General features: G+C 36.4%; 1 protein-coding gene across 4 annotated transcripts in view; it reads left to right on the top strand.

Annotated features, from left to right (window-relative positions):
* EXOC6 (exocyst complex component 6) overlaps window positions 1-25,585 on the top strand; it is a 205,854-nt gene that overhangs the window by 99,120 nt on the left and 81,149 nt on the right. For all 4 annotated transcript variants that reach the window (XM_067709983.1, XM_067709985.1, XM_067709986.1 and 1 more), the window contains exons 15-17: window positions 3,316-3,425; window positions 7,218-7,329; window positions 7,864-7,998. In XM_067709983.1, the coding sequence (XP_067566084.1) occupies window positions 3,316-3,425; window positions 7,218-7,329; window positions 7,864-7,998 (357 nt within the window). The remainder of the gene's footprint in view (window positions 1-3,315; window positions 3,426-7,217; window positions 7,330-7,863; window positions 7,999-25,585) is intronic.

The raw sequence follows: 25,585 nt of genomic DNA, 5'->3' as shown, positions 1-25,585 counted from the left end.
AAGCCCGCGTGCCTAGAGCCCGTGCTCCACAACAAGGGAAGCCACGGCAATGAGAAACATGCGCACTGCAACGAAGAGTAGCCCCCGCTCACCGCAACTAGAGAAAGCCCGCATGCAGCAATGAAGACCCAATGCAGCCAAAAATAAATACATAGACAAACAAACAAATAAATAAATAAATGTTGTGGGGGTTTTTTTGCAGTATGCGGGCCTCTCACTGTTGTGGCCTCTCCCATTGTGGAGCACAGGCTCCGGACACGCAGGCTCAGAGGCCATGGCTCACGGGCCCAGCCGCTCCAGGGCATGTAGGATCTTCCCGGACCGGGGCACGAACCCGTGTCCCCTGCATCGGCAGGCAGACTCTCAACCACTGCGCCACCAGGGAAGCCCAATAAATGTATTTTTTAAAAAAGAAATATTATGAGAATATTCTCTGTCTCACAGCTTGGCTTTGTTTTGTTTTAGTTACTGGTAATAAATGTGTTCAGGATATAGCATCTGCAAAAAGAGCGCTGGATTTGGTCTGGATTCATGTGCCAGCTCTGTCTGTGGCTTATTATGGGCAAGTGACTTACCCTATTTGGGCATTTTGCCTTATCTGTCAAATAAGGAGGTTGAACTAAATAATCTCTAATGTCTCTTCTAATTACACTAAACTATTCTAAATAGATTTATAGTTAAAAGGATATTTGACTTTGCTTGTAGGGTACTTCCAAAATATACGGCATCTGAGGATTAAGCTTGTTAGGAATTGTATTCATTGGTTTGTGTATTATTCATCATTAAAAAGAACTATCATTAAGGCAAAAGGCACATGGAAAATTTAAATGTGATAACTTAGAAATCCCATAAGTTATTTAGTAATAGTCTCTTGGTTGTGTGTTTACATATTTAATTTTTTCCTATTTTAAGTATAATTTTCAATTAAAACGATTGAAAAAGATGTGAAATTGTCTTTCAAATAACATGAGTTCTTTTCAGCAGAAATTACAAGTGAGAAAGGAATAAGACTGAACATATATGCTAACATCTGTCTTTTTGCAGATAGCTTTGCTAATTTAGGATCCTTTGGCTAAAATAAGAACATGTTCATGTTGTCTTTAATGTCATTAAAATCAATTCTTAAAGTTGAAATATCTTTCAAATAGTTAATATTGGTTTCATTATTTTGTAAAACATAACTTGGAGGTGAGTTAGCTCTTACATTATTATAAGGTGATTTTAAAGAATAGCAACTCTTTAGTTGATTTTTGTAGTACTCCTAATTCAGTTCCTAAATTTGGAAAGGTTGAACCTACCAGTTTTGGAGAGAGACTGCTCTCTGCAAATGTTTTCACTACCAGCTTATTGTAAGTTTCTTTCTGCTGGAGGTACCTAAGAGTACATATGTTAATTCATATATTTATCATTCACCTGCTATCTAGTAGACACTGTGCTATGTGCTAGTTTTTCAGTCTCTGCTGTCAAGGAACTTGTAGTCAAGTGAGGGATAGATTAAATAAACAGGAAATTACAATTCACAGAAGTTGGCCCTGCTCAAGATAGAAGCAACAGCATGGAGAAAGGCTGTAATTCTGCAGTATAAAGTACAAGGTTAATGAAGTTCAGGAGACGAAGATCAAAAAATGAAGATGAAGTAGAAAGTGGCAGGCTATAATAGGCCTTGTAAACAATGTTAGGGAGCTTAGCCTGATGGCTCGAATAAGTCACCACCAGATTTCAAGCAGTAAAAACATAATCAGATTTGTGCTTTAGAAAGATCTCTCTGGCTAGTGTGTGGGGAATGGATTGGAGAAGAGTAAGGCTGGGATACTAGCTTGGGGATTGTTGCAGTTATTTTGGCAAGAGAGATTGGTGACCTGAATGGGAGTTATGGCTGTGGAATATGATTTGAGATATTTAGGAAGTAGGAATGACAGGAGTTGATTATCACTTGCATATGAGGGATGATGAAGATAGAGGCACAAGTGTGATAGCCACATTTCTGCCTTGGCTGGTGGTAGCATTCACTAAGATAGGAAATGCAAGAGGAGCAGATTTAGAAAGAAGGGATGATCATTTCACTTTTGGTTCTGTTGAGAATGTCTCAAATGTTACAGCTAAATGGAGGTGTTCAAATGTTAGATATACAGATTTGGACTTCAGGAGAAAGATTTGGCCTAGAGTTTTAGATTTGGGAGATATTGGCACTTGCATGGTGAGAGTAGGTGAGATTCTCTAAGGATAGTATGTGTGGTAAGAAGGGAAGAAAGTGTAGGATAGAACCCTAAGGAGTAGCAATTAAGGGATGGCTAGAGGAGGAGATATAGAGAAGGTAGAGAAACAAAGGAAAACCAGTGTGGGTCATGGATTCCAAGGAAGGAGAGATCCTTTAAGAAGCAGGAGGCAAGACTTCCCTGGTGGTCCAGTGGTTAAGACACTGTTTTTCCAATGCAGGGGGCACGGGTTTGATCACTGGTCGGGAAACTAAGATCCCACATGCCCCGTGGAGTGGCCAAAAGTAAATAAATAACATGGGGGTTTATTTAGGGGGGAAAAAAAAAAGCAGGAGGCCCATTGTGTCAGATTGTTCAGGTGAATCAGGTAACATGAAAAGTTATTGGATTTAACACCTGTGAGGTCATTGGTGACCTTCGTGAGGGTGTTTTCAATGATGTAAACTAAGTTGCAATGAATGTGAAAATTGAAGTAGATTAGGCTTCATGAAGCGTAAAGAGGGGGATTTTGGTAACAATCTTCGGGAGAGTTTACCTTTTGGAGACTGAGAATTTGCTCATGGATGTTGGCTGGTAAAGCATTTTAGCCAAGAAGCACACTGCAAACCATTAGCTTCATATTAGCTCAGAAAGCTGCTGTAAGGTATTCTAGGAGTTCTGGAATGAAGTGGATACTTTCTTAAATTAGCATTCAAGCAAGTGAAGGGAGTCTTAGAATTATTTGATGACACTGAGCCAGGAAGCTGGCCCATAACTTTCATGCCAACCTGGCTCTGTATTACGGCTGCAAGGAAGCAAAGAGTTAAGCATCTTCTGCAGGATACTTATCATCAGGACACACACTTACATACTTTCTCTGCTTGTTAGAAGTCTGATAACGTGATTTAAGAAACAGGTAAATTGCCACATTATTTTCTTCAGAAATATTTTAATTCTTTTTAAAATCTTAAAAATAATGGGATAACAGTAGACTTTAAAATGCAAGTATTAACTACTAATTCAAACGTGAAATCAATTTAATTTTTACATTTTTGAGGTGATTAGAATATCTTTTTCTAAAATTTCAGCAACAGTTTCAACTTTGTTTTTCTTTCAACAGCAGTCTTTCCCAAAGAAACTGCCCATGTCTCAATCAGTGCCTCATATTTATATTCAAGTTAAAGAATTTATTTATGCCAGCCTTAAATTTTCAGAGTCGTTACACCGGAGGTAAGTTTATTAATAAGAAATGTATCTTTATCATAGCTATTTTTGTGAAACATTAACATGTGATTTTTAGGCCATGACTCTTCAGTGGACTATTATCTCGTTGGAAGGCTTACATATCTTAGTGGCATTTGGGGTTAACTAGAAATGCAACCTCAGACCTACTGAATTAGAAACTGAGGATGGAGCCCTTGGCTTTACCAAGTACTCTGGGTGATTCTGATGCACTCCAAGTTTAAGAACCACTGCCTTAAGCTTCATCATACTCTATTAGTCTCTTATACCAAAGTTTCTAAACATGTATTTTAAAGACATTAGCTTATAACATAACACACAATATCATTCAGCATTGGAAGAACAGTGGATACAAATGAGTATTCATTGAAAAGGAATGACAGACTATTACAGTGGTAGTTTTCATTAGCAGAGCTCTAATGGTCCAAGAGCTACCAATAATTTATGCCTATCTTTCTTTTCATTGAACATTCTAAAGTTCCGATCTAAAGCAGAGCAGTATAATGCAGTAGTTAAGAACATAAGCTTCAGACTTACACCTGAGCTTGATTCTTGATGTTGACACTCACTAGCTGCAGTAGGACTTTGGGCAAGTCACTTAATCTGTTTAAATTGCAGTTCCCTCATCTGTAAAATGAGAGAAATAACTCATAGGGTGGTTTTAAGAATTAAATGAGGTAGTGAGTGTGTATAAAGCACTCTGTGTAGCCTGGCACATGGTAGGCACATAAGACGTAGGAGCAGATGAGATACTACAATATAAGATGTGAGACTAGAGCTTGGAGTTTTTATATTTCATTTGCAGGCATTGGGGAACTGTTGAAGAATTTTTAACTAAGAAACGACATGACTGGAGTAATATTTTAGAAAGTTTACTCTGGCCACAATGTGGATGGTAGATTGGAAGTAAACTGTAGAAAGTATAGAAATTTAGCAGTTTGGAATTAACTTTTATTTTGTTTATTTACAGAGAAGAGACAGTGGATCTCTAATTGTTATTTGATTTTTTTTAAATAAGTAAATTTATTTATTTTTGGCTGCATTGGGTCTTCGTTGCTATGTGCAGGCTTTCTCTAGTTGTGGCAAGCAGGGGCTGCTCTCTGTTGCGGTGCACGGGCTTCTCATAGTGGTGGCTTGTCTTTGTTGTGGAGCACAGGCTCTAGGCACGCAGGCTTCAGTAGTTGAGGCATGCAGGGGCTCAGTAGTTGTGGTTTGCAAGCTCTAGAGCGCAGGCCCAGTAGTTGTGGCACACGGGCTTAGTTGCTCTGCGGCATGTGGGATCTTCCCGGACCAGGACTTGAACCTGTGTCCCCTGCACTGGCAGGTGGATTCTTAACCACTGTGCCACCAGGGAAGTCCTGTTATTTGATTTTTTACCACATTTATAACACCAAAGTTAAAAGCCCTTAGTCATAATATTATGTGTAATTATCCCTAAAGCTTCCCTACTGACTGACTAGAACTAGAATTGTCCCCTCAGTTCTGGCTCTTTTTGTGCATGAACTCCTAGCATTCTAAAAGGTAAATGTTGTATACTGATGCTACAGCGGAAAAGATTATCTATTTTTTCCTTCTGTCTTTGATAAAAATATTTGTCATCTTTGTTAGTTCAATATCCAGTCATTCTATTTAACTATGATACTGTTTTTCATTTAGCAAGGCTTTTTATACTTATATTTTTAAAAATTAGCTTTACTAAATAACATTGGCTATTTTCATTTTGTAGTTCAGAATACAGAAAGCATAGTTAGTATTAAAATATGTAAATTTAAATTTATTCTAGATTATCAGCTTTCTGACATATTTTTGTTTTAAAAATTTACATCTGTGGCCTAAAATTGAGCTGAGTCATTTTTTTTTTAATTTGTCATTAAAGAATTATGGAAAAATAACTTTCTGGGTTTAAAGCTCTTTTATTATGTTTAAACATATTTTGCAGTTAGATTTTTAGACCAAAAAGATGCTTTGGAGCTCTTATAGTAAAAATGTTTAGGGTTCTTTTTATATGTGAATAAGAGCAGGGCCAGAGAATTAAGTGATTTCATGATGAGACTCTAAAGTCTCAGTTATTTGGTTGCAGAGAAAACATCTGAATCTAATATGATCTTTAAGAAATTTTCAGTTTTCATAAGAGGCTAAGCTCTCAAATAATTTAGGAGATTTATTGTATATTGAGATTTAATTACTGTGTTATTTGTTATTTAAAAATTGGGAAGAGTACAGGTTATAAGCTCAAAAGAGAAGGAGTTAAGGAAAAAAAATTGCTCAGTTAGGATAAAAACCTCTTGGAGAAAATCCTGGTCATTGTTGGGTAAATCTTGCTGGCAGGAATAGGACGTAGGTGCTGATAGGTTTTCTTTCTCTGCTTTCACTTATGCATTGATTCAGCATTCAAGGAAGTTCAGGGGAATTAAACAAAAGACATTATCTGTCATGCATAACTTTTCATCTGAAAAGGATGCTATACAGGGTGTCTTTAAGCATAATTTGAGTGTGTCAGAAAGGAAACCAGAGGAGTTGGCAACCACCTCCTTTATATTGGTGTGAGTACGTTGCTTGTTCTAGGGACACTACTGATTTCTGTCAGAGAGTTTGCTACTGTGTAACCCTGAAACCCTACTGGTATATATATGCTATTCCCTGGGAAGTCTTGACTTTAGATACGAAATCAGTGAGGCATATTCTCCTCAGGTCTGCCAGAATTAGGGTTAGCAGAAATTGAAGAGCACCTGCATTAAAATGGAGAACATTGGAATAGTAGTGAAAATTACCTGTGTTTTGTCAAATCTTGTTCTATTTGCATATTTAAAATAAATGTAAACTAGTAAATATTTGTACCTCATAGATTTTTAGGAGTAATGTTTTAATAAAGTAAAAAGTGAAAGGGTTCTAAAATTAAAATGTTAGACTGTGTTTAAGGCAATGAGTCTCATCTGGGGCAGTTTTGCCCCCCAGGGTATATTTGACACTGTCTAGAGACATTTTGGGTTGTCACAACTAGGGGGAAGAGTGCTACTTGCATCAGGCGGGTGGAGGACAGGGATGCTGCTAAACATCTTTCAATGGTACAAGACAGCTCCACAACAAAGAATTATCTAGCCTAAATGTCAATAGTGCTGAGACTGAGAAAACTTGGTCTAAGGACAGCTTAACCGTTTTGATAATGAGGCTATATACAAAAAATCATGACTTACTTAAATTGAAGGCCTAGTGGTTAGAAGAAAATAATAAGCTTTTTAGTGCTAGGCTAGTAATTTTTAGGATGTTAAGAAACATCATAGGGTTAGTTCCTCTCCCAAATTAAAACTAGTGTAAGGCAATTAATTTCTTTGAATCTTTTTAAAAATATTCTCAATGGAAATGGATAGCTTAGTTATATTAAAATCAAATCTAGTAATTGTATCCAGAGGGTTCACATCAATTTGTATTTTAAAAGTAATTTTAGCTATAGTTGTATATAAAGTGTCTTTGAAAGTGGCTGTACCATAATGGAGTCATAATTTAAGAATAGTTTTATTTCCTTATACTAAGTACTCCATGGTTTTACTGTAGTGGTTAATTGAATACATTTAAATTATTCTATAAATGAACATTCTACTTTATGGAAAGTATCCCTTTTGTGAAACTAAATTGAATTGAAATATGTGATTTAATAGATATGAATGATTGTAATTTATTTAAAGATATAAAGGAATTAGAGTAAATTGCATTAAATTATTTAGGAAGCTAACTAATTGTAACCCTTGTGGAAACCTTAATAATATCAACCTTTGTTTTTAGCTCAACAGAAGTAGATGATATGCTTAGAAAATCAACAAATCTGCTGCTGACCAGAACTTTGAGTAGCTGTTTACTGAATCTTATTAAAAAACCTCACATAGGTTTGACAGAGGTAGGTTAAAAAGATATTTATAGCTAAATGTTTCATTATATGAAACAATTATTATAAATTAATTTATTGCTGAACATCATCCTATAAAACTAGCTTTCCATTTTAAATTTATTAATAGAAGTGGGTTTGTTTTAAAATAAAAGCGTCATTGTAAATTCCAGTGATGTGAGGGAAAAGGGTTTACATGGGGAATAGTGGATAGCTGATGATGTTAGAAGATATATGGAGATTCATGTTTGCCAGACTTTACATGAAAAGTGAAAATACTCATTTTTTTTACTTGGTGAATGTATAAAATTGGAAAAAACGCTTTGAAAAGTTGCTAGTTAGACTCTTGGTTATTTTTTTTAGATGATAGCATTCATAAGCAGTATTTACAGCAGGCTTTTGAATCAGATAATCAGTTGTATCCTATAATGCTATAATTATGCAGAAGTGGTACACTTGCTGGAAGTAATAATCCTGATTTTAAAAATCAAATGGCTTTGTATATATGTAACCTGCATTTCACTGGAGGCATTTTCTATTTTCTAGCTAGTGCAAATCATTATAAACACCACACACCTGGAACAAGCTTGCAAATACCTTGAGGACTTTATAACTAACATTACAAATATTTCTCAAGAAACTGTTCATACCACAAGACTTTATGGGCTCTCTACTTTTAAGGTATGTAAAAATCTGACTAAAAGTTTTTATTTCAGTTACTGTAAGCAAACTTTTAAAAAATAAAGACAATTTTTGTTATACACATGATTCCATTATATTTCTAACAATTGAAAATTAGTGGTAATCAATGTCAACAATGAGCAAATAAATGTCAGTTCCTTTTTGGCATTAAACATCTTGTTAAAATGAAGAAAAGTATATTGACTTTCTATAGCTATATTACATTTTCTTCATGTTTTGAAGACTTAGAGTAGTGCTGAATCAGTCTAACTTGATTTTCTTTCATGTCTCACAGTTTAATAGTTAATTGTTTATGTAATATATATAAGTGTGTGTATGTTTGGAAATTAAAATTGTAAGAAGAATTAGACAAGTGTAAGATTTGCTTTACATCCTTTATTGCCTCTGATAATATTGCCTTATTACATGTTATTCAAGTCCTACTCTTTTCTGAATGGACAGATTTTTGTTTTTATAATACCATGGGATATAACAAAACATTAATTAATGGTTGTTTTAAGCATTATGAATTAAATAATTTCATAAATTTGTTATATAAACTTTTATTATTTTATTGGTTTGGGAATCATGTAAATGAGACACTGGCATAGTCTAGCAAAATAAATCCTTTTGCATTGAATAATTTGTTAAACTAATATAAACCATTTGCTGATCCCTTATCTATAAAATAGGCTTGCTAGTTTAACCTCGTAGCCCTAAGTTTTCTATTAAAAAGAATTATCATCTTCCCTACTCTTGCTATATTATAAATTACCCAATTTATCTCCTAAAATTATAGTATAATCATTTACAGTTAAAAAATTCAGTATACTTGTATTTAGATATAACTAATTTAATGTTAACAGTAACCAGACTTTGCAGTCTAGTGGTTAAGACTCTGCACTTCCAATGCAGGGGACGCAGGTTTGATCCCTGGTTGGAGAACTCATAAGATCCCACGTGCCACATGGTGCAACCAGAAAACCCCCAAAAACAAAAACAAAAAAGAGTAACCAGACTTTGAAAGTGTGAAGTCCAGAAAAGACCCTTGGTTCCTAAAGTTATCTGCCTGGCCCCCAAATCTTATGCTCCTCTGATGATTCTTGAGCCCATGTTGTCATCCTAATCCATAAGACACAAATGCAGATGATATCTGAGTGAATGAATTAATAAAATTATTTATTAAAACTGAGACAGAAGCTGGACAAAACAGGCGTTCATTTATTCAGATAGTATAGTACAGTAATTAAGCGCATATACTCTGGAGTTAGACTGCTGTGTGACTTTGGCCACATTCTTTCATTTTAATGATTCCTGGTTTTATTATCTACAAAATTAGAATAGCAATATATTATCTACCTCATACAATTATTTTGAGGATTAAAGGGGATACTTAGCACAGTGCCATTTGTTGTACATGATCTGTGCTCTGAGCGCTCTGTTAGGTGCTGAAAATATAGAAATGTATCCCTGCCCTCAAGGAGCTCACGGGAGAAAAAACTATAAAAAGACACTTGACAATATGATATAATAAGTACCATAATATAGGAGGAGACTCCACAAATTTGTAGACATTTATTTATCCACAGATTGATTCTTTGCTTCAATATTAGATTTTACACAATCCTTTTTCTGTCTTGCTCTCTGTCCTTATGTCCATGTGTTACTCATACGCTGTCAAGAAGGGATTTACTAGGGAATGGAGTTGTAAGCATATTTAACTATTAACATTATATTTAATAGGCTTGCTCTGTACTTTGATTAAAACATGAAATGCGTTGACATCTGGTGTATCTAGGGATCTTCAAGCAATTTTTCTTATCAGTTGTAAGTCAAAGAACCACAGATACTGGAACATGATGCCTCAGATTAAGGAATCTTGGAACTACACTTCTCAAAATCTGCCTGTTGAGAGGAAATGTTTAGAAAGGTTAGCTCTGGTCCATCATTCCAGTGGTACTTAAGTTGTAGATATTTAGTTGAAGCTACAACTGCCATAGGATACCCCTTGGGTTTTCTAGGAAATCAAGTTCAGCCTGTACAAATAGTAGAACATCCTTATTTCTTGTTTATTTTTTGTTTTATTTTTGCACAGAACTCAGGAAACCCTTTCTGTTTTATGATATACAAACAAGAGTTATTTCAAGCTCAGTATTTGAAGGTTAAGTGTTCTTCAGCTCTTCCTTTGATCTGTTTCAAGAGGAATTTGTCTTAAACTGTACTATGAGAAAGCAATTCAACAGGGAGAATCATTAAATCAACATTAAAGTGAATTACTGAGGGAGATTGGGGGAATTTCCATTCACAGTGAATAGTCAATCTGTAGATGATTAAAGTACAGTCTTGATTACAGACATTAGCAAGGATTGCTTAGTTAACCTCTTAGCCTAATTCTTTTCAGTCCAGTGACCTGATCAAATATATTTCTATTTAGTTGCTTAATGATTATAGAAATAAGCACTTACATGATCCTTTTACCCATACCTCCATTTGCTTCCCCTCCAAAATCCCACACATGCATATACAAAGTGGTAGATTTTATATCATATTTGTTTACTTTATGAAATATTATATAGACTGCCTTGTTAGCTTGCCTATCATTGTACTAAATCTGTGAGTGGTACAAAAGAGGTAAAGTAAGTAGTTCCTGCCCTCAAGCAGTACCACAGCTTTTTGAAATTAACCTGGACCCACGCTGAGAGCTACTTGAAGCTAATATAAGACTTCTAACTGAAAAGATTTGCATCAGAATAGAGGGGAAAATGGGAATACCATTCCCTTTTTAATCTGTGTAGAGAAATGGCCCAGTTCTTTTTCTTTGGCATCAGAGCTTTTTAACTTTGCTCCCTGGAGCTTTTCCAACCTGCCACCCCGAAGAGTCCTTTCCTTTTGAGTCCTGGCAGTGATTGCAACTGTAAGTGCCTAGAAAGAATATGCTTGCGATTCTTTTTCAGTTTGCCTTTTTTAATCTATTGATGAGTATGTAACAAAGTGTTTTTAGGATTATGGCTAAAGTGACAGTGGTAAATTATCTTTGATTAAGGGCTTGAAATTCTCTTCCTGTGGAGCAAGGACATGGTACGTCGACTCTAAAAAAACTTTCTTTTTTAAATGTAACGTTCATATATAAGCACACACAATTTATAAATGCAATAATTATAAATAGATATAGCTCAATTAATTATTAAAAAGTGAATACAGACTTCCAATTTCTAGTCTGGCATGTAAAGAGCTGGGAAGTTATCACTCTGTCCCAACAAGTAAAAAGCTGAGAAAACTGAAAAAAATCAATTCTTCCTTGATCTTTCAGAGAAGTGAGATCACAGGACACACTGCTGCCCCCAAAATTGGAGAAGTAGGCAAATACAGAGAATCACAACTTAATGGAGTAGAAACCCATAGGAATCATTACTGGGGTAGGAAAACGTGAAGTATAATTAATGAATATTAGAAAATCAGTATGGACAAGTTTGAGAGTTAAAACTCCAGGAGAACCCAGTCTTAGAGGGGGCACCAGTTTCTCCCAGTGAAGATTTGAGGAAAATCCTCTTACATTTCCAGCAGGGGCAAGGGAAAAGGAACCATTTTGAAATATGCCAGAGCATTCTGTTCTTTAAGCATTCTGTTTTTCTCAACAAGACCTAACCTCAAAATAAACTATTTACCGGTGCCTAAACTAATGGGAGAAGGGAAACACCCAATTCCAGCCTGCTCTGGCCATCCTGTCCAACTTGAGGGGTGGAAATGAAAAGCACTTGTGCACAGCTAAGGGGCAAAGGCTTACTTAAAGATGAAGACCTAATCGTAGGACTAAAGAACACTTCCCCTCTCCCACTGTCTTACTGCCACATTACTAAAGGCCTAATTACTGCAATTCTTTTCACCCAGTACACCATGTCCAGCTATCAGGAAAAAATTACGAGGTAGACTAAAAGACAAAAAATACAGTTTGAAGAGATAGATACGGTATTAGAACCATATTCAGGTATGTCAGGACTATTGGAATTATCAGACCAGGAATTTTTTTAAAAAAAAAAACCTATGATTAGTATGCTAAGTACTTTAATGGATAAAGCAGACAGCATGCAGGAACAGATGGGTAATGTAAGCAGAGAGATGGAGAATTTAAGAAAGAATCAAAAAGAAATGCTAGAGATCACAAACACTGCAACAGAGATGAATAATGCCTTTGATGGACCTATCAGTAGATTGGGCGTGGCTGAAAAAAGACTCTCTGAGCTTGGGGATCTGTCAATAGAAACTTCCAAAACAGAAAAGCAAAGATAAAAACACTGAACAAGAATATCCAAGAACTGTGGGACGACTACAAAAGGTGTAGCATACATGCAATGGGAATATTAGAAGGAGAAAAAAGAGAGAAAGGAACAGAAGCAATATTTGATCCAGTAATGACAGAGATTTCTCCCAAATTTATGTCACAACAAACCATGGATTCAAAAAGCTTAGAGAACACCAAGCAGGATAAATACCGAAATAATTACACCTTAGGCATATCATGTTCAAAATTGCCCAAAATTAAAGATAAAAAATCCTTCAAGAATCTAAAGGAAAAAGCTTACCTAGACTAACAAAGATAAGAATTACATCTTAACGTCTCTTCATAAACCATGTAAGCAAGAAGAGAATGGAGGAAAATATTTGAAGTGTTGAGAGAAAAACACCAACATAAAATTTTATATGCTATGAAATTATCCTTCAAAAGTGAAGGAAAAATACTTTCTCAGACAAACAAAAATTGAGGAAATTTGTTGCCAGTAGACCTGCCTTGCAAGAAATGTTAAAGTAACTTCTTTAGAGGTAAAGAAAATGATATAGGTTAGAAACTTGGATCTATATAAAGAAAGGAAGAGCATCAGAGAAAGTACAAGTGAAGGTAAAATTCTTAATTGATCTAACAGATAACAGTTTGTTCAAAAGAATAATAGCAACATGTTCAATTATGTATGCTTTTATATATACATATATAGTTGTGTGTATATATGTGTACTTATGTATGTTTACATGAATGACAGCAATGACACAGGGTAGGAAGGGAGAAATTAGGATTATTTTGTAATTATAAGGTACTCACACTACCTATGAAATGGTGTAGTGTTAGTGTTATTTGAAAGTGGACTTGGAATAATTGTGAATGTATATTGGAAACTCTAGGGCAACCACTAAAAAAAAGCTAAAAAAAAAAAAGAAAAAAAAGTACAACCAATATGCTAGGAAAGAAGAGAAAATGGAGTCATACAAATGCTCACTTAATACACAAAAGACAGAAAAAGAGGAACACAGAAGTAGAAACAAAGAACAAGCACAACAGATAGAAAACAGTAACAAATATGGTAGATATTAATCCAGCCATCAATAGTCACTTTAAACATCTCCTGTCTAAAAACACCAACTGACAGAGATTGTCAGAGTGGATCAATAAAACAAGACCCAATTATATGTTGTTTATAAAACCCACTTTAAATACAAAGACACACATAGATTAAAAATAAGTGGATGGAGAGATTTCCCTGGTGGTCCAGTGGCTAAGACTCTGTGCTCCCAATGCAGAGGGCCTGGGTTCAATCCCTGGTCGGAGGAGTAGGTCCCACATGCCGCAACTAAAGATCCTGCATGCAGCAACGAAGATCCCGTGTGCCGCAACTAAGACCCGGTGCAGCCAAATAAATAAATAAATTAGAAAATTATTCAAAAAAAATTAGTGGATGGAGAAAGATATACCATGTTAACACTAATCAAAAAGTGGGAGTGGCTATATTAATTTCAAACAGAGCAAACTTCAGAGCAAAGAAAGTTATTATCAGGGATAAAGTGGTCCATTACATAATGACAAAGGGGTCACTTCTCCAAGATGACATAACAATTCTTAATGTGCATGTGCCTGACAATGGATGGTCAAAATATGTGAAGCCAAAACTGATAGAATTTCAAGGAGAAATGGATGGATCCACTGTTACAGTTAGGGACTTCAACACGACTCTTACCAGAAATGGTCAGATCCAGCAGACAGAAGATCGGTAAGAACATAGTTGAACTCAACACCACCATCAATCAACTGGATATGATCAACATTTATAGACTACTTATCCAGCAACAGCAGAACATGCATTCTTCTCAAGCTCACATGCAACCTTCACCAAGATAAACCACATTTTGGGGCATGAAACACACCTTAACACATTTTAAAGAATAGAAATCATACAGTGTCTGCTGTAAGACCACAATGGAGTTAAACAAGATATCAATAACAGAAAGATAACTGGAAAATTCCAAATACTTGGAGATTAAACAACATACTTCTAAATAACATGTGGGTCAAGAAAGAAAAGCATAAAAACGAATATTATGAACAACTCTGTGCTCGCAAATTTGACAAACTAGATGAAATGAACAAACTCCTTGAAAGACACAATATGCCAAAACTCACACAAGAAGAAATAGACAACCTGAATAGGCCTGTATCAATTAAAGAAATTGAATCAATAATTAATAACCTTCTGAAACAAAGCACCAGGCCCAGATGGGTTTACTGATGAATTCTACCAAATATTTAAGGAAGAAATTACACCAATTATCTACAATATCTTTCGTATAGAAGCAGAGAGAATACTTCTCAATTCATTCTCTGAGGCCAGCATTACCCTAACACCAAAACCAAACAAAGACATTATAAGAAAAGAAAACTACAGACCAATATCTGACATGAATATAGATGCAAAAATCCTTAGCAAAATATTATCAGATTGAATCTAACAATTTATAAAAGGAATTCTACATCATGACCATGTGGGATTTATCCTACTATGCGAAGCTTGTTCATCATTCAAAAATCAGTTAATATATTCCATCACATCAGCAAACTAAAGAAGAAAAATCACATGGTTATATCAATAAATACAGAAAAAGCATTTGATAAAATTCAACCCCCATTCTTGATAAAGACTATCAGTAAACTTGTAATAGAGGAGAACTTCCTCAACTTGATAAAGAATATCTGCAAAAAACCTACAGTTAGCATCATGCTTAATGGTGAGAAACTTGAAGCTTTCCCACTAACGTTAGGAACTAGGCAAGAATGTTCCCTTTCACCACTCCTTTTCAACATCATACAGGAAGTTCTAGCTAATGCAATAAGAAAAAGAAATAAAAGATATACTGATTGGGAAGGGAGAAGTAAAACCATTTTTCTTTGCAAATGATATAACTGTTTATGTAGAAACTCTGAAAGGATTTTTTAGAAAACCTTCTGAAACTAATTAGCAACTATAACAAAGTTTCAAGGCACAAGGTTAAAGTATGAAAGTTAATAGCTTTCCTATTTATCAGTGCATTAAGTGGCTCAAGCTGCCATAAAAAACAAACAAACAAACAAAAAGCCATAGACTATGTGGCTTAAACAAGAAAAATTTATTTTCTAACAGTTCTAGAGGCTGGAAGTCAGAGATTAAGGTACCAGCACAGTAGGTACTGGCTTACGGATGGCCACCTTATCACTGTGTCCTCATATATGGTAGACAGCAAAAGAGCTCTGATGGCTCCTCCTTTTCTTATAAGGGTGCTAATCCCATCACGAGGGGCCCGTTCCTCATGACCTCCTCTAAACCTAATTATCCAAAGTCCCCATCTCCAAATACCATCACACTGGGGGTTAGGGCTTCAACATATGAATTTTGGAGGCACATAATTCAGTCCATAACATTCTTCCCTGATCCCCAAAATTCATGTCCTTGCATCCAAAATACACTCATTTCATCCCAAGAGCCCCCAAAGTCTTAACTTGTTCCAGCGTTAACTCTAAGTTCTTACGTCCAAAATCTTATCTAAATGTCATTTAAATCATATATGGGTAAAACTCCAGATATGATTCATTCTAAGGCAAAATTCCTCTCCAGTTGTGAACCTGTGAAACCAGACAAGTCATGTGCTTCTAAGATATAACTGTGGGACAGGCATAGGATAGAAGTTCCATTCCAATAGGGAGAAAGAGAAAATAAGGAAAGGGGTGACAGGTCCCAAGCAAGTCCAAAACTTAGTACGGTGAATTTCATTAGATCATAAGGCTCAAGACTAATCCTCTTTGGTTTAGTATTCTGCTTTCTAGCCTTGCTGAGGTGGGGGTTGTGCCTCTGCAACTCTGCCTGGAGGGAGCCCACCCACAAGGCTCTGGGTGGCTGCCTTCTGACCTGTTGAATCTGAGGCAGTGGCCCCCCTTTTTGAACCAAGGAGGCAGCTCTGATGATCTCTGAATTACCTTAGGGGTTATTATTCACTTGTCTTGAAGAATAGCACATTGTTGTTGCTATTAGCTCTGTGGTCCTGTCCTGTAACATCTAAGAAGTTCAGTAGCCTCCCTTCATTTTCAAATTGGCAGTTTCTGCTCATGTAGTCCCATAATTTCTTATTTATGTATGTATGTATGTATTTATTTATTTTTGTCTGTGTTGGGTCTTCGTTGCTGTGCGTGGGCTTTCTCTAGTTGCCGCAAGTGGGGGCTACTCTTCGTTGCGGTGCGCGGGCTTCTCATTGCAGTGACTTCTCTTGTTGTGGAGCACAGGCTCTAGGCGCGCAGGCTCCAGTAATTGTGGCACGCGGGCTCAGTAGTTGTGGCTCATGGGCCCTAGAACGCAGGCTCAGTAGTTGCAGCACATGGGTTTAGTTGCTTCGCGGCATGTGGGGTCTTCCCAGACCAGAGATCGAACCCCTGTCCCCTGCATTGGCAGGCGGATTCTTAACCACTGCACCACCAGGGAAGTCCCCCATAATCTCTTTACCAAGTGATAGTTTAGCTTTACCCTTGGAGTTCTCTTGCTAACCTGATTTCTCAATTTTTGCAATATGGACAAGATGAGAATTTTCCACATCTTTAAGTTCTAATTCCTTTTTGCTTAACAATTTTTTATTCAATTCATTTCTCTCTTTTCTCATTTTACTATAAGCAGTCAGTATGAACCAAGCTGCTCTTTCAATACTTTGCTTAGAAATCTCCTCAGCTAAATATCCAATTTCATTGCTCACAAGTCTGTCTTCCACGAAACACTAAAACATGAACATAATTTAGACACTCTGTATGATACTGTAATGGTTGATATATGTCTTGATACATTTGTCCAAACCCATAGAATATACAGCACCAAGAGTGAACCTTAATTTAAACGATGGCCTTTGAATAATAATGATATTTCAGTGTAGGTTCATTTATGGTAACAAATATACCTCACTGGGGGGCATTTGACAGTGGCAGTGTGGGGTCAGGAGGTATATGGGAAATCACTGTACCTTTCTCTCAATTTTGCTATGCACCTAAAACTGCTCTAAAAACTAAATTATATTTAAATTGAAAAAAGTGAACTCACCCATGTAATTATGAAATCAAGAAATAAAACATTAGATAAGTAGTATTGTAGAAGCCTTCCTCATCCCTCTTCCCAGTTATTATCTCTGCCTTTCAGTACTGACTCTTAATAGTACTGATTAGTTTTGTCTGTTTGGGGCGCTATTTATATGGAATCATATATAGTGCATCTTTTTGTGTATCTCACTTCTTTCACTCAATGTGATATTTTGGAATATTTCATTTGTGTTGCTGCATGTGGCTGTAGTTTATTTTCAATTCAGTGTAGTATTCCATTATAAAATTTACTACAATTTATTTTCAGCTACTCAGAGACTTGTTTTTGCTTTCTTCTTGATTATTGACTGCAAATGTGACCTCTGAATAACTGAGGTGTTATTGTATGAATAAAATAAAATTCTTATTTATTTAATTTTTAGTGGTAAATATATAAATTCATAAACTGATATAATCATACTTTTAAAACTAGTAAGGTATTAGGAAGTTTAAAAATTTCTCATTTAAGTTATAACTGTTACATTATTTTACATATAAAGTTGATTTATTTCTGCTTTGCTATAACACTTGCAATATTATTTCTTGACTGATTAATTACATTTCAACTTCTGATTACTCATGTGCTTTGTACATAGTCTTGTGTTATTGGTGGAGTGTTCCTTTGTACAACTTCGTGTTTTATTTATGCAACTTGGTTGTCATTTTTAAAAGGTATGTGACATTTATTTCTTTTGTCACTCATTACCACCAGCTTCTCCTTATCTTCCCCCCATTAGAGAGGGCTGCATAAAGCAGTTTCATGCTTGCAGCTGATTTAATACATTTGAATGACATAAAGTCCTAAAAGATAGATCAGAAAAAAGCAAAAAGCCAAAGCTTAAATATTTATTGAATAAATAATTAGTTTAATTATACAGAAAAGTAAAAAATGGGGATGCTACTTCACCAAAAATATAAAAGCTAACAGAAAAAAAAAAGTATTTTTCAGCTCTGTAAGCAAAAGAGGAAGATCACAAAATTTATGGACCCCATTGATACGTGAATATGCTCAGCTTTCTGTTTTTCTGTAATTTATCATCAGTAGTCAGTTGCTTACAGCAAATGCCTCTTATAAAGGTGTGGAAAGCAGAAACAGAATAGGGAAGAAAATGGTTGAGGATACTTTAAAAAGATGTTTATATCAGATGATGTGCAAACCTGATCACAAACAACCTAGATTACCTAAGAAGTGGCAGATGCTACTCCAAAGCCCCTAGACATTCTTAAAAACTTTTGAGATACAGAAGTCCCTGAAAACTGGAAAGGTAAATATGTAGCACTTGCCTTTTTAAAAGAAAAAGGAGGTAATTTGGTAATTTGAGAATTAGAAAATGATTCAATTTATAATGATTTACAACAGTCCCAGATAATCCAGAAGCTGGATTTTTAATTAGTGTAGACTCTGATTCTAGTTCAAAACATATATTGCCCTTTTTGGCCTATTGTTAGAAGTGGAGTAGCTTAGTAAGTGGCTCTGTGGTAGACTTAGGTTTTTCTAGAACCTACTTTGGTAAGGAGCAAGAAATGAAATACTTTGTCCTGGGACTTCCCTGGTGGCACAGTGGTAAAGAATCCATCTGCCAATGCAGGGAACATGGGTTCAATCCCTGCTCCAGGAAGATCCCACATGCCGCGGAGCAACTAAGCCCGTGCACCACAACTAAGCCTGCGCTCTAGAGCCCATGAGCCACAACTACTGAGGCCATGTGCCACAACTACAGAGTCCACATGCCGCAACTACTGAAGCCCGCGTGCCTAGAGCCCGTGCTCCGCATCAAGAGAAGCCACCACGATGAGAAGCCCACTCACTGCAACAAAGAGTAGCCCCCACTCGCCACAGCTAGAGAAAGCCCATGCATAGCAATGAAGACGCAACACAGCCAAAAAAAAAAAAAAAAAATACTTTGTCCTATCTAAAGTGAGGCTTTGATTGTGTCCCAAAGGACATTTTTAAAAATACATTTATTTATTTAGTTTCAGCTTCAGGAGTTGTGCATTGGCAGGCGGATTCTTAACCACTGCGTCACCAGGGAAGTCCCCCAAAGGACATTTTTCTGGGACAAATCAATAATTGCTTGGAACTTTTCACCTAAACTGATAGTTTTGGACTGGGAGGATATATTAAATCATATTTATAGAGCAAAAATCTATTTCTATTGTACTGTGCTAGTTGCTGAGGAAGGGTTGTGGAATGGTTCTTGACCACTAGGATTTAATCTAAAAGGGCAGATAACTACAAAGAAATAACCACAGTGTATAACAAATAGAAAAATGTGGTCCTGTAGACGTGTTTGATTTGGTTTTATAGCATTTGGAATCTCACCTTTAGATTCGATTTATGCTCCATAGTCATCCTGCCTGCCACAGTCACCTTGCCAGTCACACTCATTTATGTTTCCCTGCCTGGACCCTGAAGGCATTTGGGGATTGCATCAATTTGGAGCATGAGTAGGGTTGCAATCAGCAGAGATGAGGAAAGGGAAGAACTGGTATAAACCCGTTCTTAGAAGCTAGAAAGCTCAAGATCAGAAAGTTCAGAGATCCTGAACGTAAAAGGCAATGACCCAGCAGAAGGAATATAAAATCATATTTATTTATTTTGTGTTAATAAGCATGCATATTTTGTTTAAAAATCATGTTTGGTTTACATGTGTTTTGAATGTTTCTTCTGGGGGAAAATAAAATTCTTTCTCGACAGTTGGTATCAGTTTCCTGAAATTCTGTCTTCAGCTTCTTTTTCTCTCATCTGAGCCGTAGCTTTCTGTGTGCTACTTTAGCTTTTATTATCTTTTTTTTTTTTAATATTTATTTATTTGGCTGCTTCGGGTCTTAGTTGTGGTACTCGGGATCTTCAGTCTTCGTTACAGCATGTGGAATCTTTTTAGTTGCGGCATGCAGGATCTAATTCCCTGACCAGGGATCAAGCTCGGGCCCCCTGCATAGGGAGCACAGAGTCTTAGCCACTGGACACCAGGGAAGTCCCAGCTTTTATTATCTAACTCTAGTTATCTTAAGAAGAGTTTTGGATTTGCCCCATGGAAATTGTTTAGGTGTAATTAAATGTAACTCCTACAGTAATCTGTATCTCTAATGGAACAGTTAGTATACTATTTGTGACCTGTTGACTTTAGAGCTATGAGATTATGCATCCCTGATTTATACTACATGTTGACTATGTTCTTTTATGAAGAAATATCTTTTAGGGACTTCCCTGGCAGTCCAGTGGTTAAGACTCCGTACTTCCACTGCAGGGGGCATGGGTTTGATTCCCAGTGTGGAACTAAGATCCCTCATGCCCCGTGGCATGGCCAAAAAAAAAAAATCAAAGAGTTTTCTAGAACTTTATGAAAACTTCAGTTCTTATAATTAATATAAACTTTCTTTCACTTTTTACATTTGACCTCTTAGTTCATTGTGGAGCAGATCTTGAGCTTTGTTTAATCCAGAGTGTTATTGGTCAAGAGGTAATATATGATTTGCATGTATATAAGGCAACCAAGCATATCCTAAAACCTACAACTTTTATTTTTGAATCACAGTAATATTGTATAATGAAAAAACCTAGTGATAAGTAGCCATTTCATTAAATTAAGTTGAAGCATAAGGAAGCAAATCATTTTTCTTTTTTAACTGATTTAGGTGCCAAATATAAGACTACAACAACTTTCCTTAATTGTCACACTGATATCTAAAATATGTAAATTAAAAAATCGTAATTTTTAAAATTGGCTCCTCTTTCTGCCTGTCTGACTTTTTATGGTGGTACCACCATTTTTCTTGCTTCCTTTCCTGGAAAATCTGGAGTTATCTTAGATGTATTTCTTTTTAACTGCTCCTGTCATATCCCTTCCCGCATCATAACTGATTACTAGGTTTCTATGTTTAGTCTTATCTACTTTTTTTCCCTCTGTCTATAGTATCACTAGTGACGTTGACTAACGAGTTGGATGCTATATGCTACTAACATTTAGAAATTTCCAGATCAATAGCATAGGTTATCAAAGCATCACTTCTTGAATTAAGAGCAGGAAGAAATTAGCTAGGGAGGACACCTTCATTTTGACTATTCCAACTTCATCTCCTGCTTAGATTTTTAAGGCTCAGAAAAATGTCATAGAAGTGTTCGCCTTGCTCCAAATGAGTAATATTAAATGTAACCTTTCTTCTTCTAGAATGTTCAATAAAATGTTTTAAGCCACTTGTATTAATCAAGGAAACTAAAAGAAAATTGACAAGAACTGATAGAAAACCCAACTCGAACCGTCTTAAACAATCGAGGGAAATTATTAGCCACTATGACTGGAAAGTCCAAGAATAGGTCAGATTCCATGTAAGGCAGAGCCAGCTACTCAGGAAATGTCACCAAGGACCCAGAGTCCTTTTATCTTTGAACTCCACTTTATGCAGTTTTGGCCTCATCTTCAGACTGTACATGGTAGGCTTTCTCCTCTGGTAGTAAAATGGCTGCGAGGTCACAGTTCCAAACCTTATATCCTCATGCACTATCATCTAAAAGAGTGTGTCCCTCTACTAGCTGCTAAGGAACTACCTGTGGGTAAGAGGATGACCATGGTTAGTTGACTTAAACTCATCAGGATCCATCCTTGGCACTAGATCAGTCCTATCCAGACCAAATAGAGCTGTGAATGGGAGCAGAGTGATTTTTCCAAAATGCATCTGGGGACTTTTCCAAGAAGGGGGAATGGATGATAGACAGTAAATCATAGATGTTTACTAAAATACTCAGTGATATTACTACTTATCTTTTATTCAGAACACACATGCTTATTGGTCTGTGAGGTCTAGCATGGAGTTTGTGCATATGTCTGTTTAAAAAAGTTCTTAGGGTGATTCTGTTGCACACCTGTGGTTAAGAACCACTGATAGGGCTTCCCTGGTGACGCAGTGGTTGAGAGTCCGCCTGCCGATGCAGGGGACATGGGTTCGTGCCCCGGTCTGGGAGGATCCCACATGCCGCGGAGCGACTGGGCCCGTGAGCCATGGCCGCTGAGCCTGCGCGTCCGGAGCCTGTGCTCCGCAATGGGAGAGGCCACAACAGTGAGAGGCCCGCATACCGAAAAAAAAAAAGAAAAAAAAGAACCTCTGATAGCATGGTATCACTTACTTCTTGTACATTGAAATAAAAAATAGTTCTCAAGTTATGTGGTGTACATTTCTGTCTCCAGAGGGCACTGTTTCTTTAACAAGCAAATGAGGAATTTAATTGCTTTGTTTATAAGCTGAACCTTTTGAAATTTAATTTAGGAGTTAGTTGATATGTTCTTGACATTCTGGTCAGGTCATAAGGATTGAAGAGTATTTCAGTTTCACCTGTAGTATAACTACCCAGGAAGTCCAAACTAATTTTCTTAACAGCCTCTGAATAACAATTAATGATCTCTTTTAGAAATATCTTACCAAATAATTCAGTGTATCCTTGTGTATAAATACAGGAAAAGTTACAATGAAATCTTTTTCTGTGTTTCTTTCCTTGCTCCTATTTCTTTAAAAATAAAATGTAGTGAGTCAGGTCATGCACCTGTTTTGTAATGATTATATTTGTCTGGTTTATAAAATAAGCGGAATCCTTAGTCCTTAGCAAAGTCCTTTCAGGTGTTAACTTTAAAACATGTTTCTGGACTTCCCTGGTGGCGCAGTGGTTAAGAGTCCGCCTGCCAATGCAGAGGACACAGGTTTGATCCCTGGTCTGGGAAGATCGCACATGCAACTAACCCCATGCGCCACAACTACTGAAGCCCATGCTCTTTAGGGCCCGCATGCCACAACTACTGAAGCCCGCGAGGCTAGAGCCCGTACTATGCAACAAGAGAAGCCACTGCAATGAGAAGCCCGTGCACCGCAACTAGAGTAGCCCCCGCTCACCACAACTAGAGAAAGCCTGCACAGAGCAACGAAGACCCAGTGCAGCCAAAAAAAAAAAAAAGAAAAGAAAAAAAAAAAAGAAACACGTTTCTGCCTAGAACTGCTGTCCGAAATTTTTCTTTCACACAGCACAGCCACTGACTGCCTTAGATTTCTTTTTTATTATAGCCTGTTGAAAGTATTAATAAGCTTCTAAAAATAAAAAATACTCCTCTCCCAAACTTCATTTAAATTTATCTTAATCTGGATAGTATATGGGAAAAGTGGAACCTGTTCTTGATGTCACCTCAGAAAAGTAGATCAATCAGCAGATTTCTAAATAGTAACAGCAAAACGTAATAAATAAATTTTGAGTTTTTTTCTGTTTATTTTTGCTTAGTTCTTTTTTTAGAAAATTAGTGGGTTTTGAATCACTTTATCCAGAAAGCATATAATGACTTTATTTGACTATAATGTGAATAGTTTTATCATCATCACTTTTATAATTTTTCTTCCTTCAGATAAATACAGCATTTGTTTTCTTTCATGACTTCAAATTTTCTAGATTTTTGGACCCTCTCTCCATCTCAGATTTTGGTTAATATTTTAATTGTCCCATATTGCTTTTTAAAAAATCTAGGAAAATGCGAAATAACATCTTCTTTATTTTAATGAAATTCTGTAGAGTAAAAAGGGAAATTAAGTATACTATTGATTTTAAAGGTAGATTTAAATTAGGATTTTAAAAGAATAGCCATTTAAAAAAAAAATCTAGAATTTCACCAAGTTGTTTAGCTCTGTGAGTTTGGAGGAAAGGGGTCCCTTGATACTGGTTTTAAAAATTTTGTTAGGTATCTTGTTCCCTTTTTGCCTATGTTAGAGGCATCCCAGAAAAGCAAGAGAAATCATATGTAGCAGTCTGAGTGCAGCAGATAGGAAATGTAGTAGAAGATGGGAGCAGTGAGACTCCAGATTTTCTTTGCCTGGTGATAGAAGGGAAGTGGGTTGAGCATTATGGGATGCTTATACAGTTCTGAGCTTTAAGCCTCCCTTATCCAGCTGCCTTCTAGAATTGCAGAGATTCAGTAAAGGTAGTGAGACATGAAACAGAGGGGGCTGATGATGAACACTGGGGCAAAATGCAAAGTGGTAATAATAAACACTTTTATATTGCTTTGAGAAATTGACATATAGGTGGTATCATTAATGTGTATAATGGTTTAGTTCTGTAGCCATAAGCATTTGCCATCTTGGGTACCTGCCCCTAATGCTGTTCAGCAGGCTAAAGAGAGATATATATTATTGCCATGACTAATTGCTGCACATTAAACATGACCCCCTTTCCATCTCACCACTGTTTCATGTTTTAAAAAATTATTCTGTGAATGTTTAATGCCCAATTTTTTTCTCCCTTACATGCAAATAACTACAATTAAGTTAAGCTAATTGGGCAATTTGAAAGGCTTGAGATTATACTAATTGTCTCAGTACAGTTCACTTAAGAACTGTAAACATTTATTGAGCATTACTAAGTACCCAACACTAGTAGGTGCAAGGAAACTAACTTTTTTTGAGCACCTACTAGGTACCAAGTACTGTTAGGTATTTTACATTAATGGTAGAAACTTGTGTAATGCTCAGAACAGCTCTCTGAGTGATGATGATGCTCTTTTCATAGATGAAAAACTAGGATTTACAAAAGTTAAGTAATTTGCTCAAGATGTAAAGATAAGTGAAATAGTGGCCATCGAACCTCTTCTTATTTTCTCAAACACCTGGCCCGTATTTTTTATAGATAATTTTTCCATTATTCATTATTAGCAAGATGGTGATTTCTTTTAATGACTACAAATTTCTTGACACTTCTATCCTTAAGAAGTGGGGATCTATGTCCCCTCCCCTGGAATCTGGGCAGGCTTGTGACTGCTTTAACCAGTAGATGACAGGGAAAACAATGTTGTGAGACTCTGAGGCTAGGACATAAAAGGCAATGTTGTTTCCACCTTAATGCATGGAACACACATGCTTGGAGGCCTGAGCTGCCATGTAAAAAGTCCAGGTACCCTGTAGCCACCATGCTGTGGGGAAGCCAAGCCTTATGGAGAGTCTGCCTATCCAGACACGTGAGTGAAGAAACCTCCAGGTGATTCTAATCACCCGCTGTTGAGTCTCATTCTCAGCCTTCAAGTCATCCCAGTTGAGGTCCTGGATAGAGTGGAATGAAGTCATCCTTACTGTTCCCTGTCTGCATTCCTAACCCATGGAATCTGTGAGCATAATAAAATGCTTGTTATGTTAAGTCACTAAGATTTGGGGGGT

This window comes from Pseudorca crassidens, chromosome 16 (assembly GCF_039906515.1).
Source record: "Pseudorca crassidens isolate mPseCra1 chromosome 16, mPseCra1.hap1, whole genome shotgun sequence".
NCBI lineage: Eukaryota > Metazoa > Chordata > Mammalia > Artiodactyla > Delphinidae > Pseudorca > Pseudorca crassidens.
This window is presented reverse-complemented; position numbering and strand designations above follow the sequence as displayed.